Source organism: Heteronotia binoei, chromosome 17, assembly GCF_032191835.1.
Source record: "Heteronotia binoei isolate CCM8104 ecotype False Entrance Well chromosome 17, APGP_CSIRO_Hbin_v1, whole genome shotgun sequence".
Lineage (NCBI taxonomy): Eukaryota > Metazoa > Chordata > Lepidosauria > Squamata > Gekkonidae > Heteronotia > Heteronotia binoei.
In genome coordinates, this window is record NC_083239.1 from 16990093 (window position 1) to 17014855 (window position 24763).

Genomic DNA, 24763 nt, shown 5'->3' on the forward strand with positions numbered 1-24763 from the left:
GGCTTGCTAGAAAACAAGTCTTCTGATTCATCCCTACAAAACCACACAAAGTCAAAACGGACAGCGAAGCTACCATTACACTCCAGCCTGTAGGAAAGTCTACATCTCCATTCTTACTTGTCAGACCTCATGGAAAATAAGATAAACTCCAAATGTTTCCATGTCAGTAGAAGGAAGACTGTGTAACCATACATCCATGACCTGCAACCAATTAGTACTAGAGGTAGGATTCAATTCAGGGTTATTTAGAACTGGGCTCCATTTCCAGCGATGGTTCTCCACAATCATCATAAGCAAAATCAGCTGAAATACTCCTTTGAGTCCTGAAAGCCTTTTGTTGCCTAGCAAACATTAGAGCCATCACTCAAAGTACTACTGCACAAAATCCATATTCTTAACTGTTCCCCAAAAGAGTGGAGAACCAGCCTGGATCTGAAGCATAAATTCAGAATGGAGAGTTTGTTGCTCCAGGAAACTTCAGAATCAATTAGGCTTTCTGCTGATGTGGTCCAATGAAGGGGATTTCCTGACTTCCGTTGATTCAACTGTAGTACATCTCCAAGTCCCTCTCCATCTGCTGTTTCAAGGTTCCCTCGTTTCATGTACAAATGCTCAAGAGTTCCAGTATCATCCACTACTTATGTGATAGTGGTCTTGTGATGAGGCTGTGGAGCTCTTTCTAGAGTTGTTGATGAAGTCATGAGTGTCCAGGCAGAGTAACGTGAGGTGCTCAACATGATGTGTGGTGAGAACTAAGCCAACCTCTTCAGGGCACAGCTCTACTAGCAACCTGTACTAATGTTTTCCGTGTATCTCCAAGTAGGGCTGTACAGAGCCTGCCTGAAATGCTCATTTGTTTTCTTTTATAAGATCAGAGTTTTCATAGGGGATAACCCCACACATTTATCTATTTTAGTTACTATTTGAATTTATGTTCTGTCCTCCCCAAAACATACACACTGAATCAGAAATCACCTCACTTTATCTGTGCCTTCCCAACTACAATGCAGCATTTTGTGCTGAATGTTACTAGACTGAAAGGGAAAATTGCAAAAAAAAATACAATTGGGGTCTCTGAAACTTCTCCAACTCCTTGGGCTTCCCTAAATGCCTCTCAGATGTTCTGCCTGAGGAACCCACTAGTTTTTTCTGCAGATTTCATTTTCAGCAGAATTTTGGTGGTAGATCCAGTTGCATGGGATAAAGAAAAGAATGTGAAGCCAATACACTGCAAAATGAGATAAACGGAGGGGAGCCAATGTGAAGCAGAGAAAATATCCAGAAAGCGCAGTCTAGTGTTCTCTAGAATGGTTTTGAGACAAATGAAGAAAAGAAAGCAAGAAAAATCCCCCAGGAAAAATAAAATATGAGAATGCAAAAGGAGAGCAAGAAGAATGGTCAAGACAGATGCTCCTGCCAGCTTCAGAATGAGAGACAGACTGGGCAGCATGATTTTATTTCATTTTATTTTTTTTTTCACCCCTCAGAGGAAGAACGGAGCCAGAGATCAAGAGTAAAGCTAAGATGTCTGACAGCCGGGCGGGAGGCCAAGTGTCAGGCTGCGTCTTACATGAAAGGCAGCCCAACTCTTCAGAATAACAAGAAAAAGAAGAGAAATGGTCAGAGGAAGCCTGTTGGTTTCTTTTGCATGAGGGGAAACTATTCCTCAGAAGTGACTCCTTCACCCACAAAAGGCAATGCTGCCACTTTTTCTTGTTTTGCTTACAAATGGTTTCTGAGCTCTGGTATATGCTGGGCTGCTTTTGCTGCCAAGCATCTACGAGGCGACATTGCTGAAAAAGAATCTTCCTACCATCCCCTCCCTGATGTGGGAGCCATGGTTGAGTGGCAGAGCATCTGCTTTGAATGCAGAAGGTCTCAGGTTCAGTTCCCAGTATCCCAGTATCTCCAGTGAAAAAGATCAGATCAGATCCTCTCTGGCCCTGATTTAGCCATGGTAATCCAATGGTCACCTCCAGACTAGATTAGTGTAACTTGCTCTGCATAGGATTGCCTGGGAAATTACTGCTGATCCAGAAAGCAGCAGCACGGGTCCTAACAGGGACCCCACTAACAGCACACATTTAGCCAGTGCTTCACCAACTGCACTGGCTCCAGATTGAACACCAGATCAGGTTCAAGGTTTTGGAGTTAACCTTTAAGACTCTAAATGGTCTGGGACCATGTGCCTATGAGACTGCCTCTCCTGGTATGTCACCCGGAGAGCATTATGCTCTGAGGATAAAAATCTGCTGGTGATTCCTGGCCCGAGAGACATCCAGCTGTCCTTATCCAGAGCCAGGCTTGTTTCAGCCCTGGCACCAGCTTGATGGAACTCTGCCTAATGACATCCATGCCCTGCGGGACCTACGATGATTGCTTTGGGTATGCAAGACAGATATTCTGCTGGACCTGTGGCTGAGGACAGCAACACTTCTTACCATCTAACCTGGCCCTCTCACCCTCCATCTACGTCTGTCATCGTTCCTCATCCTTGTGGGGAGAATAGACAGCATATTGGTTTTTAATGCCATTAGTCCGATAGAGTTTTGATGGTTTTAACGATTATAACTGATAATTATAATTCAATCTTAAATAGTTATTGGATGCTTGGAGATGTTGTACAATGCTCTGAGCCTTGTTTGGTGAGGGGGGGGGGACAGCAGTTTATAAATCAAATAAATAAATAAATGATGTGGAAGGCCTCTGTCTAAAACCGGAGTGAGCCCTGCCAGTCCAAGCAAACAATACTGACTGTGACTGAGTGTTCTGTCAGTCTGAGGTTCAGTCTGAGGCAGATTCATGCCTTCAGGATTTTGTGATTTCTCCAAGGTCATTCTGGTCTTGATGTATATGTATGTTGCTGCATCTGTATGCCTTCTGTGTTGTTCCAGAAAAAAATGGAGATTTGGGACACGTAAAAGGGAACCTGTGACATGATTACTTCTTTTGAGAACAGGGCTAGTGCTAACGAAGAGTCAAATTGATGACCTCTTTCCACTCAGACCTAGAGCTTACTCACCGCAATGAGGGAGGGGCATTCTCTCAGCAGAACAGGCAATGTGGTAAAATGTCATCCTGGAGTTCTTCCATCACCAAGCTATGGAGGCTGTGGCAGTGGATGTTCAGTGGCAACTGTACCGTTTTTGTTCCAGTGTGATTTTAGGAGGAGGGGTGGCTAGAAAATGCTGCCTTTTTATTCTTACATCTTCATTCTCATTACTCCTCTCCTGCAATGGGGAACAGCAGTATCTTTGTGCTACCAAATTTACAGCACCCCATCAGTCATGGCCAGTCCCACCACCTTCCATGCTGACCTGCCGTCCTTCAGTCTTCATTGCTGGGTTGCCACTGGTGGGAGGGCTGAGACGAAAGCAGGCGCATTGGGGGGGAGGGCACCAGTTACAGTACCACATCACTTCTAGTAAAAAATCAAAAGCTACAACCATAGTTTTGGAATTGTCAGTAACTCTGTAGTAAAGAGCTACCCAGAGTTTCTAGTGATTGCTACAGCTCCCCTGTGTCACTTGCAATTTTGTGCCAGAAGTGATGTAATGCCACAGTCAACAATGGGGTTTTTTCCCTCTTTCTCTCTGTGTATTTTGTTTTGTTTAAATTTTATTTTTGACCCACTCACTGCAGGGGCTTGGCAGTTCTGGGTCCAGCAGACAGATCAAGTGGAGATTGATGGGTTTCTGATTTCAACACCTCAATTATTTTGTGTTGGGTTTTTGAGCTGCAATGCAGTAGAATGTTTTCTGGTGCACCACCAACTTAAGCATCCCTTTTTCGTAACATGCACCCTGAGCAACCCTTTTTTCATAATGTGATCCTCACCTGCCCATCCCGCTTTATTTCTTTTTCCAATGCCCATGTAGTTTTCTCCAGTATTTCCTGGCAGGCACAAGTGCTTATAAAAGCGACGATGTGGAGTCCTGTGCTAAAGTTTTGGTGGGAGGAGTTCCAAAAGGAATCACTGGACTAGAGACAATCAGGTATTTGAAGTTCCCATAACAGAGAAGTAGTTTTGGTTAGGAAACCCAGTTCAGTTGCAAAATACTTTCATACCCAACAGACTTGGGTGCAGTTGCACTTTGCAATGGTGGAGGCAAGTGCTGTCAAGTTAAAGCCAACTTATGGCAACCTCGTAAGGTTTTCAAGGCAAGAAACCAACCAAGTTAGTTTGCCATTGACTGCCTCTGCACAGTGACCTGAACTTACTAGCCGGTTTTCCATTCAAGTACTAACCAGGACTAACTCTGCGTACGTTTTGAGATCTACTGAGATTGTTCTAGCTTGGGCCATCCAGGTCAGGGCACATTTTGCTATAAGGCCTGCAAAATGTAATACCTGCTCTACACAGCTAATGAGCCACCTTTAGTCAGACAGTGCAAATTCAAGCCACATGGACAAAAGGGATTTAAAAAAGGAAAAAAAGCCCTCCAATATGATTTAATTTCAAGGCACGCTTTCGGATTGTTCTTGGACTTCACTGATCACAAATAAAATAAAAGATCCATGGCTTTGAATGAGTCATTGTCAAATGAAAAAAAGCTCTGGATTAATCAAAGTCCCTAATTATATTTCATGCACAGTGTGGTGGAATGGGCCTGCTCTGGCCTTCAGGTCCTGTTCCACCCTGCCTCCAAGGTTTTTCCAGCACCTGGAGAGGCTTTTCTCTCTCTCCACCAACCCACCACCACCATCTGTCTTTTATAGGAATTACCTGTTGGGAGGGTTAGGGTTCCCAGCTTCCCTTCCAAGTTCTGAGGCCTTGCTTCTGTGTCTCCCACTGCCCTCACAATCACCATGGAGACCATTTAGTGCCTTGTATGCCCCTGGAGGAATAGCCACTTGCCAATTGCCTCCTTCCCTCGAGAGCTCATTTTAAAATAATGTGGCCAAGACAATGGGGGTCTAGTTGGTACAGAGCAGCATTACTATCATCAAAAGTTATAAAATATATATTTAAAATGTTCACAAGCATATTTTTAGCACAGCAAGGGATTAAAAAAAATGAGTAAAATGCACTCTATACATGCCCTATCAGGTGTTATAGGACAGGCTCCTTAGTTAAGGAAGTTACAGACCTCTGCAGAGCATCCTTTACCTAGAAGCTTTCTGTAGCTCTCCAGGACAGTGCATGGTTAAATGGCTGCCTCCTCCAGACCTCAGTTAAGAGTTCTATCTGCTCTGATGGACCCAGTACAAAAAAGAGCACCTCATCCTCACTTCCAGGAGTTTAATCTCCTTTTCTTTCCTACCCACTGATCATGTCAGGCCAGGTCAACAACGCTTTTCCTGAAGTCTCTGGAATTTTCCTTCCTGAAAATTCTGTATTTAATTTCTCCAAATCACTCTCCTCTGCTGGGTTTGGAATGGGGGGGGGGGGGAAGCTTGACTATTTCATTGTCTAGACCTATTAGCATTTGTATGAAGGTTGGCTGAGGTAAGGCTGGAAAGTAATTGAACTGACTCCCCCCCCCTCCTGTTCCCTGTGAAGGTTTTACTCAATTCAAACCTCCAAAGAAAAAAGGGGGGAGGAAATCAGAAGGGAGGATTCTTTTTTTTTTAAAGCACCTTTGTGAAATTCAATCCTTACTCAATTTTTAACGCAAATCAGGACCTTAAAAAACCCAAAACTTTAGGGCAATGGGAACAGTGTGCCCATTTTAAAAAAAAATGCATGGTGTAATAATCTAACAGTGAGTTTGGCAGGGTTGTTCATCTGGCTGAGAGCCACAGCTATAAGTAAGGGCCATTGTTTTGACATGAAGTGCATATTTTGCATGCAGGTGATTGCCGATTCAATCTCTACAGTCTTCTACTTTAAAAACTAGAGCAAGGTTCTGCCTGCAACTGTGAAGAGCCATTGTTAGTCAGAGAAGATGATGCAGGGCTACATCAACAAATGGCCTGACATCATATAGGGTCACTTCATATGTTCAGAATCACAGTTTTGATGAATCCCTACATCTGGAATAGGGATGCTGGAAGAAACACCTGCTCATTCAGTACATGCTCTGCTTGCCGGTTGCAAGGAGAGAGCCAGTTTTTGGATGAGCTGCTCATGAGCAGCTTGAACCAGTTCATCAGGTTACTTTTCACATATTCATACAGTACAGTACAGCTGGCAGTATTCCATGCATGAGCATTCTCACACAGCCTCGAAGTAGTCCTATTCTGCCCCATTCCCAGATCTGTCATTGTTGCTCACCACTAATCAGTTTTTTGTATAAATAATGAGCAAAATAATCAGCCGATCCGTGGTTATAAAGTCAAACTTTTTAAAAAAATGTTTTAATAGTTGGTGTTTGTTTAAGGTCATTTCACCATTTCACCATTTGTTTAAGGTTATTTCACATATGCACAGACTTATGGGAGTCATAGAACCCTCCCTGTCATTCAATTACCCATCTGCCCATCAGTGATCTTGGGTGACAATCCAGTTCACCTGCTATGCAGGTATGAAGGCAGCTTGCAAGGCAGCAGGAAATGAACGTGAAACACTACAACTACTGCAGGGCCCCAAAACTGCTGGGCAGATGCTCAAGCCCAATGGTGGCAAGGACACGAAGAGGACATCCCAGGCTCAGCTGATAAATAATTACAGCTATTGAACACATGTGTTTGTCTGCCCAATCCGAATCTGGCCAACTGATCAAAACCACCAAGTATTACACCATCTTTCGGTTTGCAAAAATATATTATAAGGATTGTGTACAATGCATAATAGACAATACAATAATGATAGAGGCCGGCGATGCGAGGGCCTTTTAAAATAACAGAAAACCCCAAGGGGGGTGTGAATCTGAGTAAGTAGAATTTTTTGGTTGATAATGTCTGCTTCGGGTTTCCATTAGAGTAGTCAGCGCTACAGGTAGAAATGCAGCTACCTAACCCACTTTTAAAGTCAAGCAATTTTAAGTTTCACATGCTTAACTTTCTCCCATTATAGTGCACATGATTTTGCAATAGAAGAGCAATCTTTGGAGTCCTTAAAAAGCGACAAGATTTCCAGGGTATAAGCTTTTGGAAGTCAAAGCTTTTGGAAGTCAAAGATTATTGCCAACATACTTTGTTGGTCTTTAAGGTGCTACTGGACTCAGGTCTTGTTCTTCTACTGCAAATCAACACAGCTCTCCCTGCCCCCCCCCCAAAAAAAAACCCCCCTAATTTCACAATAAGTTGTTTCAGAGACAATGCAAGGTGTTGTGTTAAAGGTTAATGATAATCCATGTTATGTGATTGTGAGAATGCACCAAAAAGTGTGTTGGCCACCCTGAAATGATGGTTCTTCCATGAATCCAGGACTTACCATAACCTGAACACATGGCAGGTAGTCTGTACAAGGCTAAGATCTGAAAAAGATTAAATTCATTCCAGGAGCACAAAGTTCTATCAAAGACAATTGCAGTTGATTGGGGGCAGAAGGGGGATATGGCCCAGGCTGCTCTTGTGCCTTTAACAGGAGTGTGATGGGCAGAAATTGGTACTTTAAGCTTTTGATAACATGAAGAAAAACATAGTAGCTTGCCAGCTTTTGCACATCTGAGTGCTGTTTGAGGCAAAGATGCAATGTGGCTGGTTAAAAGGTAAGAATTGTCCAAGGTTTGGAACCTTGCTGGAGATCTAGGCTGTGATATAGAGAAAGAGGTAGTTTCCGACTGAGGTTGTGAATGCTCTCAGAATTTATTATTTTCCAAAAAATTGGTATCTTGATAACTACCACAAGTGAGCCTTGGCTGACAGGCCACAAAGGAATACTTGACTTCTTAAACTGGGTGCCAAATGGGGAGTATTTCTGCTTTGCCACCTCAGTTGGTGGTGAAGTTCTAGAGAGGATATCTAACACATAGAACCTCTCCTGGCACCTCTTCTGCATCAGAGCCCAGTTCTGGCTTCTGATTGTCACAATTCAGACCCCAGCCTGAACCCACAGGTCCTTCATCACCTCTCATAAACTTGAAGGCCAGTGAACATAAGAACATAAGAGAAGCCATTTTGGATTAGGCCAATGGCCCATCCAGTCCAACACTCTGTGTCACACAGTGGCCAAAAAATCCAAGTGCCATCAAGAGGTCCATCAGTGGGGTCAGGACACTAGAAGCTCTCATGCTGTTACCCCTCCCAAGCACCAAGAATATGGAACATCACTGCCCCAGACAGAGAGTTCTATCTATACCTTGTGGCTAATAGCCACTGATTGACCTCTGCTCCATATGTTTATCCAATCCCCTCTTGAAGCTGTCTATACTTGTAGCTGCCTCCACCTCCTGTGACAGTGAATTCCACGTGTTAATCACCCTTTGGGTGAAGAAGTACTTCCTTTAATCCATTCTAACCCAACTGCTCAGCAATTTCATTGAGTGCCCACGAGTTCTCATATTGTGAGAAAGGGAGAAAAGTACTTCTTTCTCTACCTTCACTATCCAATGCATAATCTCTATCTCATGCATAATCAATGGCTGCCCTTCAAACTCTGGGTCAGATTTCTCAGCCCACAGCTTCATTCAGTCCAGACCCTACCACTCCAAAATTCAGCCAATCTCCACCCATCTTGTGCAGTTCTCCTGTTTCTGACCTCTTCAGCATTGTCATTTTTGTTGTTTTGGGTTAATGTCCTCATCAAGTTGCATTCTTATTGTCATTACATGATTATAAATACCATCTGTATGGATAAACCCTAGTTGGCTAATGAAAGCAGATTGCTTATCTCGTCTCTTTACTGTTCTCATAATCATGGTCCTTTGCAAAAGCTCAATTTCTTTGTTAGCTCAGCTAACCCAATGGCCTCTTTTCTGTATGAGAGGTTCCTCTGGAATATAGTTACTCAGCATGAAGCGGGACTGGTAGTAAGCAATTAACCTCCTGGCGCTTTTCTCTTGCAGAAAACCCCAGAGAATCCTGCTTTGACCCTGGCTTGATTAAGAATGGCACCCGGGCTGGAGCAGAACTGAAGCTCGGCTCCACTATCACATACTACTGTGACAGCGGCTACTTGATTGAGGGGGTGTCCACCCTGACGTGCATCATGGGAGGAGACGGGAAACCTGTATGGAACAAACCACGGCCTACTTGTATAGGTGAGCTTGGCAGATGTACCTGCCTTTAAGTAATATCACTGAGTGTCACTAGTTCTGTCATAGTTACATCTAGAATGGTGGGGTAATAGGATTCAGGCAGTTCAAGAGGTGCTTGTCCAATCCCACTCCATAGGCCAACAACCCAGATATTCCAAGCCATAATTTTAATGCCATTGCAAGTTGCAAGTTCAAATGTATAGTAATGAAAAATCACCTATTAAGGTACATGACATCCAGTCAGTGGCTCTGTGTTCGTAATGAAATATGTATCAGGCACAATCTTTGCTTAGGGTGGATTCTGAATTTCCTTAATGAGAGTTAGCAGCGTGCCTTCTTTTTTGCCGTGCATTGAATTAACAAGGCTTAGCTGGGCATCTTCAAAAGTAAAGCATAGGGAAAGGAGAGAGGGACAAGCTGGAGGACTGGTAACTTGACAGCCCTGTTTAATCTGTTCCAGCACCCTGCGGTGGCCAGTATACGGGTTCAGATGGCATCGTCCTGTCTCCAAACTATCCCCGGAATTACACCAGTGGACAAGTGTGCCTGTATTTCATTGTGGTACCCAAGGACTATGGTATATCCCGGATGATAATGAACTCCTTATCTCTAGCTGGGTCTTGCTTATTCTGTTTCTGTTCACCAGGGATAGCCCAAGACATTTTGAGACTTGAGACAGAACATCCAAATGGTGTCCCATGTGATGGTGGAATTATTAGTACTGAATAATTTGCTTTTTTAAATGATACCCCAGAATCTGCAGTTTGAGGCAGGCTTCTTCACCCAGCTGAATGGTGCCTTGCTTTCCTGGGATAGGTTCATAGAAAGGAAGTGGATTCCATTCACCCGTTCGTTGTTGGGTGGGGCCATGTGTTTCCTCTTCACTAAAGTAGGGAAAGGGGCTGAGAAAAGGAGCTGCAATTTGGACCTGACCTCTGTATTCTGTGTTCTTGCAAGGTAGCTTAAGGAAAGACATACTCTCAAAACCTTAACCCTTTCACCTGTAATGTGGGAGATAGTAACAGTGGCCTACCAAGATGAGTGTGAAAAGAGTGTGTTCAGTTAGATGTACCTGGGCTTAGTTTTAATGGAGAATATCAACTTGGCTTTAAATCTGAAGGGAGAAAGAAAGGTTTTCTTGGAGGGGTACTAGGCATATGGAAAGTGGAAGCACCCAAAGAACTGTATAGTGTAGCAGTATAGCCACATGAATTACAAGTCTGAGATGGTGGAGGCAGTTTAGGGCATATCCTCACAGGACTTTGATCTAGGAAGGCAGGAAATTCATAAGGGCTTCCTAAGTAGAAGCTGGTTTGTATTTAACAAATTTAGCTGTTGCAAAAAGAGATGAGCCGTGGTCCTTTGTATCTCCTGTTGGATCACCCCAAAGCAACATCCTCTTAACTTCATCAGCTGAGCACCACGTTCCGAGGGCCAACAAAAGGCATCCCTATGGTTTGACCCAGCAAGGATCTGGTGCAGGCAGAGCCCCCCCCCCCCCCCCCGCATAGCATTCCAGCTGATTTTGCAGCATTCAGAAAACATTGCTGCTGGTCTTAGTGTTGAAATTTCCTAGCAGGAGACCATGGAGGTTGTGAATCTGTAAATGGGGCATTTACAAGCTGCAAATAACAAATCTTGCAAACAAAAAAACCCTCTTTCTAAAAAAAAAAAAAAAAAAAAGCAGTGACAAGAATTTGAGCCGCAGGGTTTCGAGGCAGAAAGCTGTTGTTGTGCTTTGGGGAAAAAATGCAAAGAAACATAAATAACCCCAAACATCGGAAAGCAGCTCTTTTGAAAAAAAGTACTCTAATGATCCCCTTGTTTGTAAGAGAGGAAAAATTCTGCTTGTCACCCAGATGCATTTAGAATGAAAGTGATAATTTTAAAAAAGAAAACACAGAACATGGAGCATTGCTTCTGGGCACAATCCACACAAGCACTTTCACAGAGCAATCACCATTCCTTTTCAGTGGGGCTTCTGACTCAAAAGTTTGGTTTGGTGGGGCTACTGGTAAGCAAATGTAGTTCTGGCTGGGTAATTCTTAATAATAATAATAATAATAATAACAACAACAACTTTTATTTATATCCCGCCCTCTCCGCCAAGGCAGGCTCAGGGCGGCTCATAGACATGGCATGTGCCATGATTACGATAAATACATTATACAATAAAATACATTCAAATAAATTAATTAAAACCACAACAGTTAAAGGTACTATAGTACAACACAGTATATATCAGATGGCTAGGTGTCACTTCAGGATTCCATCTTGTAGGCCATTTGAAAAAGGACAGTTTTACAGGCCCTGCGGAACTTATTATAGTCCCGCAGGGCTCGAACCTCCGCTGGTAGTTGATTCCACCAATGGGGAGCCATTATTGAGAAGGCCTGCTCTCGTGTTGTTTTCAGTTTGGCCTCCCTTGGTCCAGGGATTTTTAGAAGATTTTGGGAGCTAGATCTCAGTGCTCTCTGGGGGATATATGGAGAGAGGCGGTCCCTAAGGTAGGCAGGTCCTCAGCCATATAGTGCTTTAAAGGTAATAACCAGCACCTTGTAACGAACTCGGAACACAATTGGCAGCCAGTGCAGCTCCCGCAACCTAGGCTGCATGTGTTCCCTAAGGTAGGCAGGTCCTTGGCCATATAGGGCTTTAAAGGTAATAACCAGCACCTTGTAACGAACTCAGAACACAATTGGCAGCCAGTGCAGCTCCCGCAACCTAGGCTGCATGTGTTCCTACCGAGATAGTCCCACTAACAGCCTGGCCGCCGCATTCTGCACTAGCCGCTGTTTCCGAGTTTGGTACAGGGGCAGCCCCATGTAGAGGGCATTACAGTAGTCCAACCTCGAGGTGACCGTTGCATGGATCACTTTTGCTAGGTCGCCGCGTTCCAGGAAGGGGGCCAGCTGCTTCGCCCTCCTAAGATGGAAGAAGGCGACTTTAGTAGTGGCTGCTATCTGTGCCTCCATTGTCAAGGAAGGCTCCAGTAGCACTCCCAAGCTCTTGACCCTGCACACTGGTATCAGCGATGCACCATCAAAGGCTGGTAGAGAGATCTCCTCCCCTGGCCCGCCGCGACCCACACAAAGGACCTCTGTCTTCGCTGGATTCAACTTCAGCCCACTCGACTTGATCCACCCTGCCATGGCTTGCAGCGCCCGGTCTAGATTTACAGGGACGTCGCCAGTCCGGAAGCCGGACTGGCATGCATCTAAGGTGGAAGTGTCATCCAAGAAGCCCTGTAACTGCAACGCCACAGCCCTCTCAATGATTTTGCCCAAAAAGGGCAAATTTGAGACCGGCCGATAGTGAGCCAATTCAGCCGGATCAGATGTAGCCTTTTTCAAGAGAAGGCGAACCACTGCCTCCTTCAGGGGCGTTGGAAAAGAGCCCTCCGTAAGAGATCTATTTATGATGTCCCATATAGGACATCTTAGCTCCTCCCGGCAGGCCTTAATTAGCCAGGAGGGGCATGGGTCCAGATGACAAGTAGTTGGGCGTGCAGTGACAAAGATTCAGTCGACTTCCTCCAAGCCGAGCGGGTCAAAGTGGTCCAGGATCAAACCAGAAGACACGCACGGGGCCTCGAGTTCACTTACTGTATCTAATATGGCAGGGCAGTCGTGGCGGAGTGACTAGACCTTGTCTGCAAAAAATCTCGCAAAAGCCTCACAGCCTATCTCCAATTCCTTAACAATTGGTTTGCCTTGTGGCAGTGTGGTAAAGTTCCGAATTATCCTAAATAATTGTGCCGGGCGCAAATTTGCAGATGCAGTCTTAGCCACAAAGTATATTTTCTTTGTGGCCTTGACTGCCATCCCATAGGACCTCATAAACTCCCTATAAGATGTTCTGGCCGCTTCGTCACGAGTACGCCACCATTGCCTCTCTAGCTGTCTAAGACCTTGTTTCAGCTGGCATAACTCCGGGGTGTACCACGGAGCCAGCCTAATCCGAGGTCGTAGAGGGCGTCAAGGTGCGATCTCATCAATGGCCCTAGAGAGCCAGCTATTCCAGGTCTCAACCAGGCCATCAAGGGGATCGCCAGAGGGCAGGGATCCCGCAGAGCCGTTTGGAACCATTCCAGGTCCATCTGGCTCTGCGGGCGAGCTATAATAGGCTCATCGCCTAAACAGGTTCTTAGTGCAATATGTCCTTCAAAACCCCACCGGTTGAATTATCATACAAAAAGTGTGTAACCAAACATTTAGTGCACAATTTATAATAAGTCCATACAGCAAAATATTAGAACAAACACCCACATGACGCTCTCTCAGACTGTTTTCTAAAGTCACGTCTCAGAGGTGCCACCTTCAGCCGTTTCTCGCAGTTTGGAATCTGGGTGGAGACAGGGGCTTCGTTCTGCACATCTTCTCACAAAGAGATCAAAAGACCGTATTTCCTGGATTTCCTACAGTTTCGTTGGTTTTACCCTTCACCAGTCTTCTCTCAATGCTGTTTTAACTGGAGCCACAGTACAATGAATTCAATCATGGACCAATGTGTGGCAGTGTGGTAAAGCTCAAGTCTCTGCTACTGGCAATACATTTCCTGCATTATTGTTGCCCTTAGTACATTTCCTGCATTATTTCTTGCATACACCCAAGCAGGAATATTATATCTGCTGTCTCTTAGGGTTGGAACAGGAGACAAAAATCACTGGTTTCATAAAAACGCAGGAACATAAGAGAAGCCATGTTGGATCAAGCCAATGGCCCATCCAGTCCAACACTCTTTGTCACTCAATGGCCAAAATTGTGCGTGCAGTTGCAATTTACATCAGGGTAACATGACTGGGGAAGCCAATGGCAAAGCACTCTGTAAAAAGTCTGTTGTGAAAACGTTGTAAAAGCAATGTCACCCCAGAGTTGGGAACGACTGGTGCTTGCACAGGGGACTACCTTTACCTTTAATATCATCAACAGTGGAGGGGAGAAGCCTTGAAGAGTAAGGTGGTTGGAAGCCACATGGGGCTTCTCACCACTGAAGAAGCCTTGGCATGCTCGGCAGCCTAGAGCCATGCAGGACTTCCTACATTTGACTGGGAAAGAAGTTTTGGTGAGTCCAGTGGCTGGGTGCTGCACAGGGCTCACCAGTGCAGTCTTTGATGGGGATGGGAGAGAAGCCTTGGTGGGTCTGGCCACCAGTACCTATGTGGCTCTTGCTGGTGGGGGAGGGAGAAGCCAGGCCCAGCAGCAGCACTGGGGTGAGGGAATAAAACCAAGACGTTTAATGGATCTCTCCATGGTTATCACAGATCTCTACTCATTCTGACTTAGCAACAAATAAAGAAAGAGGTCTGGGTGATGGGATAGTATACAGAGCACTAGACCCTTTCCCCTTTGGTGCTATTCTGCTTTAGCCCATGCATTTTTTATTTAGGGTTCAACAAATTGCAGATGCCAGGTTGCCATGACACCTAAAAAAATTATTGTTTTCAGCACTGTCTCTTCAGTGTTCTTCAGTAGAAATTCAAAGCGTATTTATTATTTCACATCAGAATGTTTTATTGTAGAGCACAAAAATGTATGTGTGTGAAGTTCTTGTCATTGCTTGTTTGTATGTTAACAGTACTGTATTCAGTAGCAGATGAATTCATTTCTTTACCACCTGCTTTCGCTGCTGGCTCCAAAATTCAGTTAAGTGGAGCTTTTTAAAGCCATAATGAAGTTATGAGAAATCAGGGACAAATTTGGTGAAGGTTATCGCTTTTTATAGTGTTGTTGACAACTGTAATATTTCTGGGGAGAGTAGGTGTCACAGTATAGCTCAACCCTTCAGGTCTCAGAAGCTAACCAGGGTCAGTGTGTGGACTGGACAACCAAGGCGAGCTCTGCAGAAGAAAGCAATGACAGAGCACCTCTGCTTCTCATTTGCCTTGAAAGCCCTTGCTGGGGTCGCCATAAGTCGATTGTGATTTGACAATGCTCACATACAGAATTTCTATCATTGCTTTGATAAAATTATGAGAAACTATGAAGAATTTGGGATAGGTTTTGCAGCAGTAAATAATTGGGAAGTATGATCATTAAAATACTAAACCCTGAAGGCTGAAAAATGTGTTTGAACATAAGAACATAAGAGAAGCCATGTTAGATCAGGCCAATGGCCCATCCAGTCCAACATTCTGTGTCACACAGCGGCCAAATATATATATATATATACACACACATACACACTGTGGCTAATAGCCACTGATGGACCTCTGCTCCATATTTTTATCTAACCCCCTCTTGAAGGTGGCCATGCTTGTGGCCGCCACCACCTCCTGTGGCAGTGAATTCCACATGTTAATCACCCTTTGGGTGAAGAAGTACTTCCTTTTATCCGTTTTAACCTGTCTGCTCAGCAATTTCATCGAATGCCCACGAGTTCTCGTATTGTGAGAAAGGGAGAAAAGTACTTCTTTCTCTACTTTCTCCATCCCATGCATTATCTTGTAAACCTCTATCATGTCACCCCTCAGTCGACGTTTCTCCAAGCTAAAGAGCCCTAAGCGTTTCAACCTTTCTTCATAAGGAAGGTGTTCCAGCCCTTTAATCATTCTAGTTGCCCTTTTCTGAACTTTCTCCAATGCTATAATATCCTTTTTGAGGTGCGGCGACCAGAACTGCACACAGTACTCCAAATGAGACCGCACCATCGATTTATACAGGGGCATTATGATACTGGCTGATTTGTTTTCAGTTCCCTTCCTAATAATTCCCAGCATGGCGTTGGCCTTTTTTATTGCAAACGCACACTGCCTTGACATTTTCAGTGAATTATCTACCACGACCCCAAGATCTCTCTCTTGGTCAGTCTCTGCCAGTTCACACCCCATCAACTTGTATTTGTAGCTGGGATTCTTGGCCCCAATGTGCATTACTTTGCACTTGGCCACATTGAACCGCATCTGCCACGTTGACGCCCACTCACCCAGCCTCAACAGATCCCTTTGGAGTTCCTCACAATCCTCTCTGGTTCTCACCACCCTGAACAATTTAGTGTCATCCGCAAATTTGGCCACTTCACTGCTCACTCCCAACTCTAAATCATTTATGAACAAGTTAAAGAGCATGGGACCCAGTACCGAGCCCTGCGGCACCCCACTGCTTACCGTCCTCCACTGCGAAGACTGCCCATTTATACTCACTCTCTGCTTCCTATTACTCAGCCAGTTTTTGATCCACAAGAGGACCTGTCCTTTTACTCCATGGCTCTCAAGCTTTCTAAGGAGCCTTTGATGAGGAACTTTATCAAAAGCTTTCTGGAAGTCAAGGTAAACAACATCTATCGGGTCTCCTTTGTCCACAAGTTTGTTTACCCCCTCAAAGAAATGTAACAGGTTAGTGAGGCAAGATCTTCCCTTACAGAACCCATGCTGAGTCTTCCTCAATAACCTGTGTTCATCAATGTGCCTACTCATTCTGTCCTTGATAATGGTTTCTACCAACTTTCCCGGTATTGAAGTCAGACTGACTGGCCTGTAATTTCCTGGATCTCCTCTGGAACCCTTTTTAAAGATGGGGGTGACATTTGCTACCTTCCAGTCCTCAGGAACAGAGGCAGATATCAATGAAAGATTACAGATTTTTGTTAGAAGATCCACAAGTTCAACTTTGAGTTCTTTCAGAACTCTCGGATGTATGCCATCCGGACCCGGTGACTTATTAGTTTTTAATTTGTCTATCAGCTGTAGGACCTCCTCTTTTGTCACCTCAATCTGACTCAGGTCTTTCAACACCCCTTCCAATATTAGTGGTTCTGGGGCGGGCAAACACTTCTCATCTTCCACGGTGAAGACGGAGGCAAAAAATGCATTCAGCTTCTCAGCCATTTCCCCATCCTCCTTCAGTAATCCTTTTACCCCATGGTCATCCAAGGGCCCCACTGCTTCCCTGGCTGGTTTCCTACTTCTAATATATTTGAAGAAATTTTTATTGTTGGTCTTTGTTTTTTGCAATATGCTCCTCATAGTCCCTTTTTGCCTGCCTGATCACAGTCTTGCATTTGATTTGCCACTGCCTGTGTTCCCTTTTACTAATCTCACTTGGACTGGTTTTCCACCGCTTAAAGGAGTCCTTCTTACCTTTTACAGCTTCCATTACTTTGTTTGTTAACCATGCTGGCCTCTTCTTATACCTGTTTGTGCCTTTCCTAACTTGTGGTATGTATTTTATCTGAACTTCTAGGATTATAGTTTTAAATAGTCTCCAAGCTTCCCCAAGGGTTTTGACCGTATTTACCTTTCCTTTCAGTTTCCTCCTCACATGCCTCCTCATCTCAGAGAATTTACCCCTTTTAAAGTTAAATGTGGTTGTGGCGGTCTTTTTGGGCAACTCCCTATTTATACAAACGGTGAAATCAATAATATTATGGTCACTGTTCCCAAGCGGCGCAATCACTTTTACGTCTCTCACTAAGTCTTGGGCATTACTTAGGACCAGATCCAGGATCGCCCCACCTCTGGTAGGTTCTGAGACCATCTGCTCCATAGCACAGTCATTGAGAGCATCAAGAAACTCAATCTCTTTCTCTCGACCAGAACACATATTGACCCAATCAATCTGCGGGTAGTTAAAATCACCTATTACGACACAGTTTTTACGTTTAGCCGCTATCTTTAATCCTTCCATCATATTATAATCGTCCTCTCTCTTTTGATTTGGTGGGCGATAACAAACTCCCATAGTTAAATTTCTTTTTGGGCCCTCTATTTCAACCCAAAGCATTTCTAAAAGGGAATCTAATTCTCTGACCTCAGTCTTACTGGACCGTATATCCTCTCTGACATACAGAGCCACCCCACCTCCAACCCTTCCCTCCCTATCCTTCCGATATAACTTATATCCAGGAATCACCGTGTCCCACTGATTCTCCTCATTCCACCAAGTTTCTGAAATTCCCACAATGTCTATGTTTTCTCCCAACACTAAACATTCCAATTCACCAGTTTTACTTCGGACACTTCTAGCATTTGCATACAAACATTTATAATTTCCCAGGCAAGCTAGGCCCGCCACCTCTGTCCTGCCGCCTCGAGACTCTGGCAGACAGTCCATACTGTTTGTCACCATCACAGTGGACAACTCTGATCCGTTACTTGGTAGAAAAATAGAAGCCAACCCTTCATCTCTTTGAGATGAGTCCTCCCGAACCAGAGACATTCCATCTCCTGTCCTGTTTGGCTCCTGAATTCTTGGACTGGCTCCTTGAGCAACAGGAAATTTGTCAAGACCAGTTTTAATTACATAGGAATAGTGTGGGGCTGCCTTAGGCTGGGTTAGACTGCCAACTCTGTCTAGTTTATAGAGCTGACTTAGCCTCCTGGTGGTTGCAGCTCCCTAGAGTTGGGGACTTCCATATCCTTCCTACTTACGATGCTTTTACCTGGAAATGCCAGGGATTAAATTTGCAGATGTTTCTCACTAAACCTCAGCTCCTCCTCAGGATGCTGTGTGAGGCTGAAGTTCACATCTGCTGATCTTGCTTGAGAGGGGCAGAGTTCAGCTGACTTGTTTAGTGGCACAGGGACCAGGGCAACATCCACACATTTCTGAATGTTGTGCTTTAGTTGTGCTACCACAGCTGGAGAGATGCAGGTGTGTAGCTGTGTTGGTCTGAAGCAGCAGAACAAAGATTGAGTCCGGTGGCAGCTTTAAGACCAACACAGTTTTATTCTAGATATAAACTTTTGTGTTTGCACACTTCTTCAGATATCTAATCAAGTGTGCATGTACACGAAAGCTTGTATCCAGAATAAAGCTTCATTGGTTTAAAGGTGCCACTAGACTCAATGTTGTTCTATCACTGTTGGATGTCTGGCTTGTCTCCACAGAAAAATGCAGTTTGTGAATGATTGCTTAAGTGGAGTAATAGCACAATATATCCAACGACATATGGATGCATCAAGAGCTGCAAAATGTCCCTAGTTCAAATGTCCCCTCTTTAGGTAAATTCCATCTAGCAACGGAGGAGCAGAAAGGGCAACACGCTTAGTGCAATTCCACTTGTACGAGCAGGGGCTGCTGCAGGACATCACACTTTAATGTTGTTAACAAGTTTTGTTAATGAATCAATGTGCAGATGGAGCAGTGAAATTTACAGCAGATGGTTTACATGATTTTGTTTAATTTGGTTTCAATATGGCATCAAAAGAAATACCTTGTGCTGCATCTCATGGTTGGGATGCAATCACTTTTGTTTAGCACCAAGCAGGCAGCAAAGAAAAACTTTAGCACTTCCGCTTGCCCTGAGACTGTTGGGCATATGAAAACCTTCCATGAGATCTATCCTGCTGAGTGCTCTGGGCTCTTCACGTTCTCTATATCAACCCCGGGTTTGCAGTGAAAGGGTAGTAATGCTGTTCTTTTTATGCAGGATTCATGTATGAATTAGAATGATAACAGATATGCAAAGCACTTTGAACCCCCTGAATAAATGCTAATTTATTTTGATCTTATATTGGTTTAACATATTCACTTGGGACATTTCTTTTTTGGGGGGTGGGGGGAGTATTTGTGTGTGCGTGCACATGTGTGCATGCTTGCATGCTTGGAAGTCATGGCAGACCTCTGGCACCCCCTTGCTTGCTTGCCTCTGTGTCCAAACCCTGGTATTCCTTGGAGGTCTCTCATCCAAGTACTTGCCAGGATCAGCTCTGCTTAGCTTCTGAGATCTGAGAAGATCGGGCTTGGGGGGTATTTCAGTTTTTATGCTTGGATTTAATCAGCTGTGTTGAATTGCTATCCTTCAGCCTTTCTCTCCAACCATTTTTTTCCTTGGCATCTTTCATCAACAGTGGTCTTCGGCCAGTTTGCCTTCTTCCAGACAGCTCTACACGATATCATTGAAGTGCACGATGGCCCCAATCAGCATTCCCGACTCCTCAGCTCTCTCTCTGGTTCTCATACAGGTGAGATGAAGCAGTCTCAGAAGTCTAATCTAAATGGATGCTGTGGTCATGGACCTGAGGCTACCCACTAGCTCCTTCTTTGCTGCTTCCATTTCGGTTCCTTTATTTGAACCCTAATTGCACTCTTCTGTAATGCAAACAAGGATCGCCTTCAGCAGTAGCCCTATCTGTGCTGGAAAGCTTCTATTTGTACAGTTTGAGGAGGGTTTTTTTTTTTTTTTTTTAAAGGGGTTTACACCCACTAAGGGCTAGTTTGGGTGGAGTTTCTATCATTTCCCCCCCCACCCTCGCCCCCGTATTGCTGTGGTTTTTCAGGCTGAGTTTATCCTAATATACCTATATCTTGGGGTGATAAAAATGCTTTGGGGATTTAAAAAAAGAGAGAGAGAAGGGAAGACTCCTGCCCAACATGTTGCAAATCTGCACCCCCCTTCATCAGCAGTATTGGCAAGCATGAGGCAGGCAGTGTTTGTGGATGCTCTGCCAGGAGATGAGGCAGGTCTGAGTATGTGCACAAGACAGGAGGTTGTGATCCCAAAGTGTGTGAAATACATGCACAAAGCTGCCTTGTGCCGAGTCATATAATGGATCTACCATGGTCAGTCTTGTCTACTCTGACTGTCAGTGGCTCTCCAAGGTTTTGGTTGGAGGATTTTCACATCACTCCTATCTAATCCTTTTAAATGGAGATACAGGGGACTGAATGCGGGACCTTCTGAGATATTCCATCTCTGAACCACAGCACATCCCCAACACTAGGTCCTTGGCGCTTAACACTTTTCATAAATGTGTGCATAGCTTTAAGAGCTAGAATTACTGGCCCCCTTACCTTTGCTTTTATCATTTAATGAAAGGAAATCCTTTATTTGCTTTACTTTGGTTGGGGATTTCAATTTCATTGTGTTCTCCTCCATAGGGGAATCGTTGCCCCTGGCCACCACCAACCAAATCCTGATCAAGTTCAGTGCCAAAGGCCAAGCTACTGCCAAAGGTTTCCATTTTGTCTACCAAGGTAGGTGCAGAGACTGGCCACAGGCTTCCAGAGAATTCAGTGTCTCAGTGAAATGGGCAAATGTGTTCCGCTAATAGCATTGCTCTACAGCAAGGTCATACAGCGAATCATCACCCCTAAATCTCACTGAACAAAGAGGAGCAAGTTCCTGAATCTGTTAATCCTGCATCTTTTGGTTGGTTTAACCCTGGAAGACACCTGGGCCTGAACTTGGAGTGATAATGCATTTGTGTTGATCTCTTCTGCCTTCTCTTCCCCTGCCCTGAGTCCACCTTTTGACAAATCCACCCAGTTGTTATTTTTTTTTCAACATTCCCCAATGCGTTTCTGCTACTGAAGATTTAAAGAGGATAAAAATTCTTCCACAGGCAGTTGCCAGAATTCCATCACATTTGAGATCAACTGAGAAAAGAGTCCCATTGTCCCTTTTCTCAGTTGTATCCCGGTAAGAGCTCTCTAGGCCTCAGGGACAGGTAGGGCAGGGAGTAGATTTGGGGTATGATCTGCAACTACCTGTCCCTTCCCTACCTGGCAATCCAGTATAATACTGAATTTAGACTAATAGTAAGGAGCAGGCAAAATCTGTGAGCAATGTTCCCTCTAAGCTGCATAGTCTTGTGAGCAAAAATTCTACTTTATGAGCTGCTGGTATTAAAGTTGTGAGCAACTGCATAAATTAGTGTGCTCTGGGGTCATCCTTCCTGAGCTAAGACAAAAATGTGTGAGCTGGAGGCTAAAAATCTGTGAGGTAGCTCACGCTAACTCAGCTTAGAGGGAACACTGTCTGTGAGCCAACTTTGGCGTGTTTCCAACCAGTCACAGATTTTATAGGGCAGGGGCTGTCCTGCTTTCCCCTCCTTCTGCAACCAGCTGAGCTCCCTGAAATGTTCCTGGGGTCAGCGGACATGCAGGAACAATATTGACAGCAAAGTTGTGGTGGCACAGGAACTAAAGTGAAAGAGGAAATGATCAGGAACAGAGGAGTATTCTTCCTCAGGTGGAAATGCTGTGCCATCAGAGGAACCACATGACTGGATGCATGCAACTATCAAGGGAACTCAAAAAGCTTTTAGTTTATGGGGTTGAAGGTATGTACTTATGCTGGAAGGAGCTCAGGCATGCTTGTTGTTTCCTCTCCTCTATCTGTGATTGGCAGGGTCTCTTCCCTTGCCAGGCCTTGGGTCCAAGGAAGAGGGATTAAAGATGCCCTTAATCAGGGCCAGATCACCATTAAGACTACAGGGGAGAGTCTCCGTAGGCTGAAGGCCTGGGGCACTGCCTCCCATCACCCACCAGTGGGTGTAAGTTGTAAGCTGGTGGCCCCTGTGAGGGGGATGGGATCAGCTGCTGCTGCTGCCACCTGACAGATGCCTCCCTTCCTCAGATTCAAGGTCCTTATTTTAAGCTATCAAGCTACAAATAGCCTGTGCGCTGCCTGACCCCTTAATTAGCCAGTCCGCTTCCTAACATCATGTTCAGAGTCCCATTGTCCCTTCAAAAAGTGAGGCAGCTAGGAAGAGACACTTTTCTGGGATACCATTGTACCTCTGAAAGTCTCAAAGGATGCTCACCTGATGGCATCGTCAAGCATCAGGTAACAAAACGATTCTCTTTTCTTCGGCCTCCAGTACACTTTTACATTGACCTTAATTCCCTGAGTTTCATTTCTGCCGCTGTTCCTTGCTTTTAAATTGTTGGCTTAAGTGTGTTTTGTTTTTCTACTGCTTTCAAGTATTTCAGAAATGCTTCTGACAAACCACCTGCCATTTCAAGGCAGCTCAGGGCTACCATCTAAATGGCTGCACTCCCAGTTGACCCTTGATCAGAGGTGATCCATGGTCCATCAGCATTGCAAGAAACTTCCGTTGGAGATCTTGAGAGATGCCATTCAAGATGCCATTTTCAGGCTATGGTGCTTCTTTCCATGCTGGCTGGGCAGCCATCATGTACTGGCCAAGCATAATGGCTCTTGCAGTCCCCATATGAAGGGTGCATGCACCATGGAAAACTTACCTAATGCTTCACTGTAGCCTCACAGTGCTCTAGGAAAAAGCATTAGTGATAACTATCATTCAGAAGAAGTTGTCTGCCATTACTGATCAGTGTAGTGATTTTCTCCATAGTCCCTTTATTCCACCCCCCCCCCCTCTAAGCAGAGCAGTTCACAACCTGAGCAGAATATAACTGCTGTAATCTTAAAGTAGGCAATAGGCAGTAGCCCCAGGGCTAGGGGTTCTGCTGTTCAAGGCAGATCCCTGCGCCGCTCCCCCCCCCCAGCTCCACATGCACTGAACGTGACGTCATCACACAGGGCAGGGAACAAGGGAGTGATGGGCACCGCTTTCCCTTACAGTACACTCTTTGGAGGCTTCCTTAGAAGCCTCCAAAGAGTGCACTGTTTTAGCGGTGCCTGGCTACTTTGGGGTTGAAAGTGGCCAAGCGGTGCCTTCCCATTTCACTGTGCGATGGAAGGCGCCGCTCGGCTGCTTTCAACCCGAAAGCGGCTAGGTACCACTAAAACAGTGCGCTCTTTGGAAGTTTCCAAGGAAGCCTCCAAAGAGTGTATTGCACTGTGTAGCACTGCCTGTAGTGCACTACGTAGCACTGCCTTGAAGGCAGGCTCAGAGGAATGCTCTGCAAGGTCAGGGGAGAATAAGAGGACCCCAAGGCAGGGTAGCACTTTAGGCAACTGCCTACCCCACCTACTCCCTCAGATGGGCAGACTGCTGCTGAGTGGGGCTTCTGTGTTGATGAACAGCTGCTGACGCACATAAGCTTGGAGGGAACACTGCTCCATACTGAATGCTGCGCCACATTAGCACTGGATGAGGAGAGCAAACACTTTTGGACAGCAGTTGCAGGAAAAACTGGCTGCTGCTGAACCAGCAGTTTCCCTACACAGGCCAGGATGCAAAAAGGCAGCTCCATATTTTAATGGGGGTCCCAAGTATGGTACTGTTGATGCACTCTCTCCCTCTCCCTGGGGTCCCACACAAAGTTCTCTTGCTTCAAGTATGCTGCCTGCAGGTCGATTGTTGTGTAGCTTGTTTTTTACCTTGCTTGGAGCATTCTATAAACACAGAAATGTGTCTCTGGTCTAAATGGACTTGAGCCAAACCTTACCATCCATTCACATTGGCTATATGGTTTGGGTGAGTGGCCCTCGCCAGAGACTGTGAGTGTCTAGGAAGATCAGATCCTTCCATGTTACTGTTACTTTACTTTCCCCCACCACCCAGTATCTGTCATTGCTTAGTAGTTCTAACAGCCTGGACTAGCCTGATCTTTTTAAAGCTTAGAAGCTAATTAGGGTTAGTAGCTGGAAGGGAGACAGCCAAGAGAGACTGGGGGTAGTCTCAATGCTCTCTTTAAGCTGCAGAGTCTTGTGAGCAAAAATTCTACTTTGTGAGCTACTGACATTAAAGTTGTGAGCGACTACATAAATTAGCTTGCTCTGGGGCCATTTTTCCTGAACTAAGACAAAAATGTGTCTGCTGGAGGCTAAAAACTGTGAGCTAGCTCACACTAACTTAGCTTAGAGGGAACACTGGCTACTATGCAATGGAAGGCAATGGCAGACTACCTCTGCTCATTTCTTGCATTGAAAACTGAGTTGGTTATGGCTCACAGCCAAACTTTATCTGTATCTACTTCTGTAGGTTCACACACATGCATATCCAGAGTGCCCTTCTGGCTTCCAGCCTACATACTCTCACTTTGCCAGTCAAAACGCTTCTCTTAGATTGTTCTTGAGAATGGTACTCC

The 24763-nt window shown here is 44.9% G+C and overlaps 1 protein-coding gene across 2 annotated transcripts in view; it reads left to right on the forward strand.

The window, feature by feature from the left end:
- CSMD2 (CUB and Sushi multiple domains 2) overlaps positions 1–24763 on the forward strand; it is an 831733-nt gene that overhangs the window by 663074 nt on the left and 143896 nt on the right. For both annotated transcript variants that reach the window (XM_060257873.1, XM_060257874.1), the window contains 4 exons: positions 8892–9086; positions 9544–9660; positions 19873–19986; positions 20903–20998. In XM_060257873.1, the coding sequence (XP_060113856.1) occupies positions 8892–9086; positions 9544–9660; positions 19873–19986; positions 20903–20998 (522 nt within the window). The remainder of the gene's footprint in view (positions 1–8891; positions 9087–9543; positions 9661–19872; positions 19987–20902; positions 20999–24763) is intronic.